Source organism: Phoxinus phoxinus (assembly GCF_949152265.1).
Source record: "Phoxinus phoxinus genome assembly, chromosome: 3".
Lineage (NCBI taxonomy): Eukaryota > Metazoa > Chordata > Actinopteri > Cypriniformes > Leuciscidae > Phoxinus > Phoxinus phoxinus.
Genome location: NC_136878.1, coordinates 37,689,585 through 37,702,969, shown reverse-complemented (window position 1 = coordinate 37,702,969; position 13,385 = coordinate 37,689,585). Strand labels below are relative to the sequence as shown.

Genomic DNA, 13,385 nt, shown 5'->3' with positions numbered 1-13,385 from the left:
TAATGTGGTAGTTTTATGTATTGCCAAACTAATAATCATAACACAGGCAATAAGTTGCCAGTATCATTTATTTTTATACCACACCGGCTCTTTGTATTTTCTCATTGTGCTTTTCAGAAAAGATGATGACATACTGTACATGATCTTATCCATTAAGTTCATCAGTGTTCCACAACAAAGCTTGAACGATGTGCTAAGAGAGACGATTCCTGTGCAATCATCCTTATATCTTAAACCACAAATGTGCCATTCAGATTTTCTGTAGCACTTCCATACTTACATGATAAATTACCCAACAAGTGTTGTCGGTGAGCCAATGATGCTCTTACTGGTATTGTATTGACTTTACAGTGTGGTTATTGTGGTGTAGTCAAGCTTTGGTCAATATGTGCAGTTGTTTTTAAAGACAATACGGATTTGTAAAGACTATCATGTGATTAGATGCTTGTCAAACAAATGAATGTTTTGTGTTCAATCAAGAGTAAAGGACCAAATTGCTGTTGTGATCTGAAACTCTTTTTTTTTTTTTGAAGTGAAGCTGACAATTGTGTGGTTTGCATAATATGAACAATGCTGAATTTGGGTTTATCACTGGACAATTTTCTGCTTCTATACTTTTTTTTTTTGCAATAAAAGGCTGCTATTTTAGAGAGAACTGTATAATGTTTTGCTGAAAATGTATCAAAAAGTATAAAACCCCATACACACTTAAGCCACTTAAAATTGCCTGGATGTCATTGCATTAAACAAAATATGAAACCAAGTGGCATTTATTTTAAAGAACATTAGCAGAACCACACTTCCAGCATTTCACAAAAAGCATGAAAACGTATCTGTGTGGAAAGTGAAAGTCAAGCTCTTTATTCCATATCTATCTGTCAGTTCAAGAAGTTAATAAATGCTCCTGATGATTTGGAGTGTTAAAAACAGGTTACAGAATAGGCTTGCTGAAACGAGACATGGCTGTTCTCTGCTCAGATTAATGCATGCTTCTGATGGAAATTTCAGGAGACATTGGACTGAATCAAGTACATATAAGTTTAACAGTTTAATAAGTTCTGGACTAGACTGGATCTACTACATAGGCTATTAAATAGCATGTTTTTGTCCATACACTGTAAAAGAAATGTTGGTTTAACTTAAAAAAGCAAGTTAGTTGCCTTAAAATTTTGAGTTCGTTGTAATTAAAAATTTGAGTTAATACAATGAAGAAGAATGGTTTAATAAACAGAAACTCAAAATAGTATGTTATCTTCACACATTAGTTATCGAAGTTGAATAACTTCATGAAAATATTTTTTTACAGTGTACTTCATTCCATCCCAAAACGTTACATAAATGTGCTATGACACAAGACACCTCTTAATTATACAGCCTGTTCTCACAGCAGAAGTTTACATTTCACAAAGAATGTATTATTTTCTTTACAAATGCATCTTCTGCTGCTTAAAAACCAGTAAGATGATCTGAACTGAAGAACATGTAGTGCAGGAGTTAGACAATAAGGCACCCCCTTTGACAAAACTTTCAAGACAACACTTTAACAGCCACAAATATTTCTTACTATAGCCATGAAATTGCATTTTGCATAATTTCTTTTATTAAAATAGATTTTTGTCTTTATGACAATAAAGTTTTTTTCTGCGTATTTGTGACAAACAGCACAGGTTATTGGCTCACTCTTGTAGCATCTTATGAGCCTGCCTGTTTCTATCAGAAAACGTGATGACGTGATTTTGTTTCTCATATTTTCATTTGGGTGATGTAATGAGTGGAATATTCCACATGCATGGTGTTTGGACATAAATGTGTGCTGGCAGTGTGTGTACACAACCACCTAATAGTGATACAAATCCACTCACTTCTTTTTTAAAAATCCCCATAAATCATAAGTGTCTCCCATCGACCTGTTTTCAGCCATGGGGCTGGTGTGACGTCACAACAGCCACAGGCCCCGCCCACAAATGTTGACTGACACTGCCATTTTAACGTAGAACCGTCCTGATCGAGTTCACAGTGAGTTGTACACATCCGCCATTGCTGCACTGACGAGAATGTCTCCCAAGTGTTGTAGGTGTTGTGTGGCTGGATGTATTAATCCACATAGCCCTCTCTATTTACTCCCGAAATCAGTTGCAGAGGTTTGACTGTGCAAGCTGGAAGACCTGCCAAGACAGCATTACAATAGTTCATTCTGGATAGAACAAGCGCTTGGCCTGAACCTCCTAATGTTGTATAAGGCAAATCTGCAGGACTGGGCAGTTTTATCAATGTGGTCTGTGAAGCTTAACTGATCAACAATCACAACTCCAAGGTTCCTGACTGACCTTGATTGAGTTATTGATGACGAACCTATCTGAATGGAGAAGTTGTGGTGTAGTGTTGGGTTGGCCGGGACCACAAACAGCTCTGTCTTCGCAAGGTTTAGTTGAAGGTGGTGGTCATTCATCCAGCAAGAAATGTCTGTCCGGCAGTCTGAAATGCGAGCAGCTACCATCGAACATAACAAATCCTAGTTATGAGATGTAGATGTAGAAGAGAAGCAGTCCAAGCACTGACAAAGGCACCCCAGTAGCTAGATGTTGCGACTTAGACACCTCACCCCTCCACAACACGCTAACGGACCCACCTGAGAGATAAGACTTGAATCATTGGAGTGCAGTCACTGAGATTCCCTTTGTCTTTAGGATTGACAGGAGGATCTGCTAGTTAACTGTGTCAAACGCAGCAGACAGAACCAGCAGGATAAGAACTGAGGATTTGGCTCTTGCCAGTTTCAGAGCTTCAATACCCGAGAGCAGGGCAGTCTCAGTTGAGTGTCCGCTTTTGAAACCAGACTGGTTGTTATCCAGGAGGTTGTTCTGTGTAAGAAAGGCAGAGGTCTGCTTGAAAACAACTCGTTCAAGTGTTTTCGCGATGAATGGAAGAAGGGATACCGGTCTTTAATTTTCCAGATGTGCTGGATTCAGAGTGTGTTTCTTAAAGTGGGGTTACCTGAGCCATCTTAGCTGTGGGAAAGGTACCAGTGTGAAGAGATGTGTTGATGATGTGAGTGAGTGCGGGTACAACTGAGGAAGAAATGGCTTGAAGTAGATGAGTGGGAATAGGATCAAGCGGACAGGTAGTAAGGTGATTGGAAAGGATGAGCACAACACGCTAGTGACTCGCTAGCCTGTTAACGTGCCTGTCATCTTTATTTATTTATTCTCTCGCACGCTCGCGCCATCCGTGCCTGCCGTCTTTATTTATTTATTTTGTCTTGCGCCTTTTACCAATCCATCAAATAACTGTGGTAAGTATAGGATCAGTCAACAAACACGGTGAGTAGACTTCTCCTATTATCATCACTTGCACTTCGTGTCACATATAGTGCATTCTCTGTCAGCAATATAGGATTTACATGCGATATATGCAGGGAGACAGTCATGATGGAGAAGATTTCAGAACAAGAGACACACATCCAAACTTTAATTGAGAATAGTAAGAGTGCAAGGGCTTTAGATACTGCTTTGGATGGTTCCAGCTGAAGTAGAGCCCGTGCAGCAGAGCAATATGTTGCACGGAACGTGAAAATAGAGACACCAGCCACCATAGTCACATGTTTGTCGGGAACCAGAGCGCCTGACATCAAAGCTAATTTTAAAGTGCTGGCTAATGCTAATCGTAAATTTTCTAAGATTATTATTCACATCGGCACTAAGGATGTTCGACTTCGCCAGTCAGAGATCACTAAAATTAACGTTAAAGAGGTGTACAAAACAGAAGTGTCCTTGCTGGCTGAGTGGTGCTCAATTAACAACTTGTCCCTCAACATCTCCAAAACCAAGGAGATGGTTGTCGGTTTTAGGAGCAAAAATAGTAAGTCGCTCCAGCCCCTGGCCATCAAGGACAAAACACATCTTTCACATGTGGGTTTTGCGCTCTGACTCTGCGAATGAAGCCCGTCGTACTCCCTGTCATAGCAGCGGCCCCATCAGTACATAAACTGTGACAGTCCTTCCATTTCAACCTTAAATGATCCGTTTATCACTGTAAAGCCGCTTTGAAACAATCTCCATTGTTTAAAGCACTATATAAATGAAGATGACTTGACTTGACTTGACCTTTATGGAGGGAACGAAATGTGGTGTCCCTATACTGCCAAAACGCTGAAGTGCATGCTGAAATAGTCGGGACACTGTCTTGGCCCCTCAGCACAAATCTGAATGAGTGATGCACGCCCTTATGTCCGGGGGAGTAGCATGCAAATTCCACTCGCCAATTCTCATCAGCCTTTACTCAAAGTATCAGAGGTGTTTGGGGCTCCCAAGTGCAACCCCCTAGTGTCAGTCATCAACATCACGTCTCGTTCCCTCCATCAGGGAGCAAAGATAACAATAGAAACCCAGACGTTCTATGAAATCAAAATTAATAATGTTTTTGGCTAATTCCACGTTCACTCAGCTTCCATTTTAAGGTTATATGAGCATTGATACATAATAGTGCTATAGAACATTCTTAGTTTGTTTAACTTGTGTAAATGATTATATCAAATTACTTCTACCTTAGCAAGTTGTATAACACCAAACCTAAACTCTTGCTGTTTAATATTTTAAGTTGGTCAAACTAAATTTTTTTTTTTTTTTTTTTTGGAGTTTGTCTGACAAAATGGAAGTTGGATTTACTTATTTTTGTTTACAGTGAAGAAAGACATACTTTTTGTTTGTTTAAATAACTATTTAGCGAGCAGAGAGCAACTGACATTCGTGCAGAGGAAAAAGGAAACAAATGCCTTACGTGACACTACCCACCCCATCCATTGAATGAGGAAGAAACTTCACCTGTAAATTACAGTGCATCAAGCCTCTCCTGAGGTAGGCGTGTTTATAGAGTTTCTTGAAGACAGTTCTTGTAACACTGCTGAGTGAGTAGATTGATGAATGCATTAACTGCAAAGTACTGGAGGAGGTTCAAGCTGTCCAGGATGGGGGACTGCTGCATGTCAGGTGAAGACAGAGAAAGTGCCAGGATTCACCTTGAAATTGAGAGACAGCTTAAAATGGACAAAAAGGATGCAGGCCGACAACTGAAACTTTTGCTTTTAGGTATGTAGCCTACTTTCTTGGATTTTTTGTTTGTTTGTTATGTATGTAGATTTCTTTTTATTGACACCCAAAAATTTGTACTGGTCAATATTAATAATTTGAGTTGTTCAGCATCCTAATTGAATAACCTTTAAACAGTAATTTATTTAGTAAATGTTTACACAATTAAACAATGTCAGATGATTGTCATGAATTGCGTGGAAGCAAAGGCGGTAGTCGGATCTAAATGCAGCAGTAGACTTTAATCAACACAGACTTAAGGTAAACTCAGAACAGATCGAGATACTCGTGGAACGTACATACATTCAATAACTGACCAGGAACAAAAGAGCACACAGGATTGAAATACACAGAGGGGATCAGGGAACGAGACACAGCATGGGGCAAATGAGAACAACGAGCGGAACCATACAAACTAACAGGACAACACACCGAAACAAGGGACCTAATAATTAACATGACTAGGGATAACAGAATACAATTAACAAGGCAGAGAAACAAGGTACAATCTGAATGCAAAAACCAAAGACAGTGAAACCACACACCAGAAACATGACATAATAAACAACACAGTTAACAACTTTTATACAATATTTTTTACAGCTTACAAAATTCACTCTTCAGATGTTTAGATGACATATTTCCTCTAACTGGTAGTGGGTCACATGCAAATACATGCAAAAAGATGTAAATGGAAAGTCATTCATACACATCTCATACAGTATAGCATTATTTTTTTCTATTCTTAGTGAATCTGAAATGCAAGTAAGCATGTCAGGATAACAGGAACATTCTGTGAATTCCTCACGAATATAGTGATAGTGATAGTGGATCAGCTCCAGCATGTCAACAATTTTTACATGTTTTTAGAGTATACGCATTTATTCATGTGATTCAGATTCTTTTATGGTTTCCTTGGTGTGTACTTATTTTACGTTATATTTGAGTTTCATTCTGTTTCTGATCAGTTAAGTTGATACTAGTTTAATAAAAGAACAGATGAATGAGTTTATCCAGTGTTTCCTTGTTATAATTGTGATAGTAATCTGCACCCTTTCAGCAAAATTCCCATCTGTCGGACCTGTTTGACATGTAATAGATCAGTGTGTAGCGCTGTGATGTTGGCATGACTTATTTGTGGGTGGCATCATATGTGGTTTTGTGTTATCAAACTCAACAGATTGATTTGGTTTTCCGTACTATTTAGTAGTCAAGTAAAATATGCTTTTGACGGCCTCAAACAGAGACACAAAAATAAAACAATCATCGATAATCAACCACAATACTCACAATCACCCAGCAAATATACTGCAAGTCTTTTAAATGGTTTAAGTTGATGTATTGCAGTCTATAGATTATTATATTGAAAAGTTGTGTCTAAATAGTTTAACTATGGTTTCATATTAATACAAATCATATACAAATCCTTCACACCTACTCTCAGACCATTTTGATGACACAATCACAATGTTTATCCTAAGGCAAATATGCAAACTAGTAAATCCATACTAGAAGTCTTTGTCTGGTCTTTATGTGTTTCTAAAAATGAGCATGAGTGAATAGTTCCTTTTGTGTGAGAGAATTGTTGGTAAACTTGGCTGTCTGCAAAATAACAGTTATAACAGTAATATTATCAATGGATTGATCACTTAGCCTCCTCTCCCCCCAACACACACAAATATGTCATTTATTTAACATCATGTGTCCAACTAATATGACTTTCTTTCTTCTATTCAACAAAAAAGGGAGATATTTTGAAGATTGGCCAAGCTGATTTTTCACCACACACCAAATTTTAATAAGTAGAAGACAACTTTAGACAATTATTAGTGAACAATGAAGAAATATTTCCAGGGTGTTTATCTGCCTACGACCTGAGATGCTGGGAAAGGCATGTGATTTGGAAAATGGATGAATGGATTATGATCTGTAACACAAAATTCCAAACTGCTTTGGAATATTTGATTGCTTTGCCTGACCTTTGGAATATTCTGTAATAAATAAAAGGGACTCATTTTATGTTTTGTTTTGAGCTTTGTTACTTTTTTGTTTTGTTTTGTTCTGTTTGCTTTATTGTTTTGTTTTGATGTAGCCTTTTTTTTGCGCACCGTATGGTTTGTGTAAGCGAGTAGTGTGCGCTGGTCAAAATGTCTACTTTTGTGTTCCACGGAAGAAAGAAAATAAAACTGGTTTCAAATTATATGTGGGAGAAGAAAATATGAGTATGATAACTATTAGCCCTGCAGTCTTATCCTCAACATACAACACCATCAGGTTCCTCAAGAACAGGAATATTTTCTACATGAATTACATAAAAAAAAAAAAAAAAAACATCAGAGCAAAGTGGACAGTTTTTGTAGTCAAATTCAAAACTGAGATGAAAAAAGGGAGCAGCAATAAAGTGAAGTGACGTTAATGCCAAGAATGGTAACCCATACTCAGAGTTTGTCTTCTGCATTTAACCCATCCAAGTTAGTGCACACACATTAGGAGCAGTGAGTAGTGAACACACGTTTAGCCATTCACTGCAGCAATACTGCAGTAGTCCACTAGAGGTCTTTGAAGCTATGCCATTTATATTTAAGTGAATAATCTGTCATCATTTTCTCACCATAATATTGTTTGTTACACATACAGTGTTTTCTCATGGAACACAAATAGAGACACTTGGTCCAAAAGCTATTCTTTTCCATAAAATGAAACTGGATGGTGACCAGATAAAGCTGAAGAAGGTTATGACAGGATGACAGAACGGTGGTACTGTTACAGCTTTCTCTCACAAGAAACTTTTCAAGTAGCTACACAGTAACCATCTAATGCAAAGAGAACTATGCATTTTAATGCATAAAAAACTATGTCTCAAAGATAATACTTTCCATGTTCCCCCACAGGCACAGGGGAGAGCGGGAAGAGCACTTTCATCAAGCAGATGAGAATTATACATGGCAGGGGCTACAATGAGGAACACAGGAGCGCCTATGCCAAGCTGGTGTTCCAAAATATCATTGTTTCCATCCACAACATGCTTCAAGCTATGGAGAACCTGAACATCCCCTTTGCTGATGGAAAAAACACAGTATGCACCAGGAATTCTAAGACAAATCATATGTTTTATTCGACATACTGTACACTCTAAAAAATGCTGGGTTGTTTCAACCCAATTTTCGGTCAAATATGGACAAACCCAGCCGTTGGGTAAAAATTTTAAATGACATTTTTAACCCAATGTTTGGGTTTGTCCATATTTGACCCAAAATTCGGTTGAAACAACCCAGCGTTTTTTAGAGTGTATATATCATATCTAACTAAACATGTATTGTCTCACCCCTCAAAAAAAAAAAAAAAAGAGAGAAGACTGAAATCTATCTGTGTGTTGTAGACATATGCTGCAATGCTTAAAAATGTGATCCCCGAAACAGTACTATCACTGGAGGCTAAATTTGCTGAAGCCATCAAGAGTATGTGGAAAGACCAAGGCCTGCAGAAATGCTTTGAACGCAGGAGAGAGTTCCAGCTGTCAGACTCTACCAAATAGTAAGTGAAGTGAATATTTCATTTCTGACACCAACAAAAAGAACCATTGTATTATATGGGCTACCATATTGTAGATGTGCACCATGGTAATGCAGTGTTTATTTGGATATACAATAGAACAACCACCTTTTTGGACATTATTCATAGTATTCTTTGGAGTAGAACAACCAAATTTGTGGGCATTTTGCATAGTATTCTTTTGGAATACCATGGTAATACTATGGAATATGAATATATTGAGCTGCTATGATGAATACTGAGGTGCTTCATAGCCGATTTGAACTTGTTTTACAATGAATTAACTTTACAGTTATTGAACTGAATCCCAGATTGCAAAATCCGGCACACACTTGACACTTTCATCTGGCCCACATACCGCGTGGAATGATGGCACTTGGGCGGTCCCGCTCCTGTTTGCCAGATTTGGGCCACAATTAAGCCATAGCAATGCCGCATGTCAGCCATAAACAAAACAAATGAAGCAGAACTGTCCCACATCTGGCGAGCTAAATAATGACATTTTGTTTATTATTGTAAAGCTGCATTGAAACAATTACTATTGTATTAAACTCTATTAAAATAAAGGTGACTTGACTTGGTAGTATACATAAAAAAACCCCCTGATATTTACCACCTGATACTATCACTGTGTTGTAGATTGTTTTGTAAGAGCTATGCTTACAATTTAGAAGTAAACTGCTCTTTGCTATTTTTAATACCTGTATAGTTCAGACTGTACAGCAAGACACTAGCAACGCCAAGGGTTGATTCCCAGGGAATTCATGAACTGATCAAATGTATGCGTTGAATGAGTGCATTTTTTTAGTAGACAATCAAACATACTACAGATCTATGGAAACAGAAAATGATTATGGCATATACTTGGTAATTTAAGGACAAATGTTTTGTATCGCTTTATCAAGCAAATCTGAAATATTATTAATTATGTGTTTGGTGAGCTTTGGTGTTCATTGGGTTCAGGACAACTTATTTTAAAGGTATTTTAATGTTTTTTTTTTCTTTCTCTTTACTATAGTTACCTCGATGACATTGACAGAATATCTGCAGCTTTTTACTTGCCGACTCTGCAGGATATTCTACGTGTCCGAGTTCCAACCACAGGCATCATTGAGTACATCTTTGACCTTCAGACTGTCATATTCAGGTAACTCTTCATTTATTGGTGGTGTGAAGATGACTAACCCATTTTGTAAATTATAAAATCGCTGCTGTTGCTGCAGAATGGTTGACGTCGGTGGCCAAAAGTCAGAAAGACGGAAGTGGATCCATTGTTTTGAAAACGTTACGTCCATCATCTACCTGGTGGCTCTGAGCGAGTACGACCAGGTCTTATATGAGTGTGCGAATGAGGTTAGCCCACTTCCTTGCATTCTCGAATAACTCTTATGGTTTATTAAGAGTTGCCGTCATTACATCATAGGTGAATAATTTGACAGATAAACTGGATTCATGGTGGTTTATTTTGTTCATTTGATGCTCTACCACCACAGAACCGCATGGAGGAGAGTAAGGCACTTTTTAAGACAATCATCTCTTACACCTGGTTCCAGGAGTCATCTATCATCCTCTTCCTCAATAAGACAGATATCCTGGAAGAGAAGATCTCAAAGTCAGACCTTGTAACATATTTTCCACAGTATAAAGGTTGGAGTGCCAACAACATGGCTTAAATTCCTATTCTTAACAAGCATTTTTGTCTTATTTTTCAGTTAAAATATCTAAAAATCATTGAAACAAGGTACATTTACTTGAGAAGCAACACTGCATAAGACTTGTTTTCATAGAATAACTTGTCTTTTCAAACTGGCAGATTTTTCACTTGTTTTAGGTATAAACATGGTAAAAACAATTTAAGTGATTAGAAAAAAAATCTGCCAGTACACTGGAACAAAATGTTTCTTGAATATTGCAGTATTTATTTTAAACGATTGTTATTATTTTTTAACTCATGTGCCCTCGTAATCTTTAGTAACAATAATTCCCCCTGCCCCTTACAACGCCATCTCTTCTATCCTCTTATGATGGTTTCACTGGCGTGAGCACAGGACCAAAACCTCCCGTTCAGCAACCTGTCACTTACGTGAGATCCCAGCAATTAGCAAACGACAACAATCCAATGATCTAATCAATTCCTGATGGACAAAAGCAAGTCCCTTCCAAAAAGATTTATAGTTCAATAAGCCGTTTTACTTGGATATAGATATATGTGAAGAAAAACTATCGCAACTTCCGTTTCATACTGACTTTAAAGACACAATCTCTGACAAGTCTTATTTTATGCAGTGTTTACTAAATAAAAATAAATTAAGATGTAATTTATTGTGGTAAATATTCTAGAGTGCAGTGTGGGGAAGCTATTTTAAACGCAATGAAATTATGATATATATAAAAAGAAAAGCTATTACTCTGGTTTGAACTACTATCATACTACTGAAAATGATTTTGTTAGTTAGTCCCCAACACTGCTGCAGTGCCACTGAACTCCACTGACATAATGAAATCTGTGTTACTACTCAACAGGCCCTAAAAAGGATGCAGATGCCGCAATGAAGTTCATCTTGAGTATGTATGAGGAACAGAACAGGGACACAAATAAGCGCATCTATCCACATTTCACATGTGCAACCGACACTGAAAATATCCGCTTTGTTTTTAGCGCTGTGAAGGAAACCATTCTACACAACATCCTGTCCACATTTAACTTGGGTTAGGTGATAAAAGTGCTTTTATATTTGGCTAGATTGAATGTTTTTACCTCTGAGTCAGTGAAAATGTGAATGTGATCTGTGTGTGAGTGCTGAGATCATGGCAAAGCGCATTCTGTGAATTATTCTCGCATTGGCGGAAATTATAGTCTACTCAAAACAATTTATATTTAATTTAGTGTTTTGCTGAATAAAGAAAGTCATAAGGGTGAGTAAATGTTAATAGATTTTTAATTTATTTAGGGGTGAATTGTCTATAGTGTTGTTCTTAGGGAACAGTATTTACCCTCTGGATTTCCGGGGACATTTTTTTTTTTCCATGCATTTTTCTAATTATATTAAAACCCATATTATGCTTGATTGGCCCATGCAGAATAAATGTGAAAATTAATTCAATGTTATTAAAACAGAAAAAGCAATTAAATTAATTATTTTTCAGTAATTCAGTGATTTCTGACCCTGCCAACTTGCCATCAACCTATCCAAAAACTTCCTATCCAAAAGTCTACTCCAGAGACAAACCCTAAATGTGTGGTATCAGGTAAATTAGTGCTATATTTTCACTAACACTTCATGTGGCCGTCTCAGTGAGTATCTGCCATTCCACACAAAATTTAAATGAAATATGAACTAAGACATGTGGCATAAAAGACAGACTTTGAATCCATGCAAATCATGTGTAGGCAATGTCTTTGCTATTCAAATAGTCTCTCCAACACTGACATGGATACCAGAATGATACCTCAGTACATCTGATCACAGATTATTTGGGTGGTCCTCCTTAGTTTACAAGAGGAAAAACATAACATTATCTAAAGAAATCATGTGTAATGATTTCTGTTCTTTCTTAAATTTAAAGAAATAGCTTACCCACCCCTCAACAGCAATAATAATGTATTAATTTGTATGGAATTACTTTAAGTATCATGTTTGTAAATATTTACTGTATAGTCACAATTTCTAATTTCTTTAGTTAGAAGCTAAATGAATGTGTGTAAAACTGTAGTATGACATTAAAATGTATTTACTTTTTTTATTTTATTTTTTACAACAGATGCAATGCAGTTGTATTTTAAAATAAAATTGATTGCATAACAAATGCATTTTCCATCAAGCAGTAACTATTTATTTTTGCATTTAGGTGCTAAAACATGATATCACACTTTTTTTTCCAGAAGGGTGCAACTGAAAATCGTTTGAAATGAATCTGAAATACAATTTTACTATTTAAAATTTTATTGCATGAATACATAACAAAATATTAAGATAAAAGTTCAGATCATTGTTTGATTCATACATGTAGTGTAACATGTTGGCATTCAGGCCAGAGTCCTGCACGGGTCCTGTTTGATAAACCCGAACCCGCCCCGCAACTGCAGTTATTAACAGAACACACAACCCGATATCTGACAAACACTAATTTTAGTCCGTACCCGACCCGACCCGTTTGACATAAAAAAAACGTGACCCGAACCGGACCCTCATCTCCTACATGAGGTGACTTTAGACAAAAAATATTTTCTCATAGCTATAGCCTAACACAAGCAATAAAACCAACATTGTATTAAACAACACAAGTAAAAAAGTAACAAATGTTGTAGTAGGCCTATTTAACTGTAAGCTAGTTCATATTTTAGCAGATTCACTCTGCATTTAAACGCGGTTGTCTCTCATCTGAAACTCAGCAGTGTTTACCTGGTCCTCTTTACAAGAAGCTAAGGGCAGCAGGACGAAAAATAGGCTAAAACTTTTATTCAAATTGTGAATAGCTATATTAAATTTATCCCTTTACTATAATCACTATAGCTTTCAATCAGGTGCATAGGTAAATATTATGCAACCTGCTGCATCAAATATTAGCGGGTCGCCCGTTGGATACCCGCGGGTACCTGCCCGCGCGCAGGACGCGAGCAGGCTGAGAATTAGATTCACATGCAGTTGGATGAAAATTAAAATCTCAAGTGTGGTCCTCGAGGTGGTGATTACCTTGATGGACTAATCTCACTGAGAGAATCAGATTCATATGCAGATAGAGATTTAT

General features: G+C 37.2%; 1 protein-coding gene across 2 annotated transcripts; it reads left to right on the top strand.

Annotated features, from left to right (window-relative positions):
• Positions 1 to 4,865: 4,865 nt before the first annotated feature.
• LOC306995722 (guanine nucleotide-binding protein subunit alpha-14-like) lies at positions 4,866 to 12,456 on the top strand. 2 transcript variants are annotated; one of them, XM_079607567.1, is made up of 7 exons: positions 4,866 to 5,084; positions 7,976 to 8,160; positions 8,464 to 8,618; positions 9,655 to 9,783; positions 9,860 to 9,989; positions 10,130 to 10,283; positions 11,160 to 12,456. In XM_079607567.1, the coding sequence occupies exons 1-7, from the start codon at positions 4,916 to 4,918 to the stop codon at positions 11,348 to 11,350; spliced, it is 1,113 nt and encodes a 370-aa protein (XP_079463693.1). In that variant the 5' UTR covers positions 4,866 to 4,915; the 3' UTR covers positions 11,351 to 12,456. The 2 variants fall into 2 exon arrangements, with proteins under 2 accessions (XP_079463693.1, XP_079463692.1); XM_079607566.1 differs by having other exon boundaries at positions 4,904 to 5,084; positions 7,982 to 8,160.
• Positions 12,457 to 13,385: the final 929 nt, after the last annotated feature.

Bases quoted from the DNA above. Each gene is read 5' to 3' on its own strand.
- LOC306995722 (XM_079607567.1), top strand. From the start codon at position 4,916: ATGAATGCATTAACTGCAAAGTACTGGAGGAGGTTCAAGCTGTCCAGG. The intron at 8,161-8,463 runs GTATGCACCAGG...TGTGTGTTGTAG, and splicing joins TTGCTGATGGAAAAAACACA to ACATATGCTGCAATGCTTAA. The intron at 10,284-11,159 runs GTTGGAGTGCCA...ACTACTCAACAG, and splicing joins ATATTTTCCACAGTATAAAG to GCCCTAAAAAGGATGCAGAT.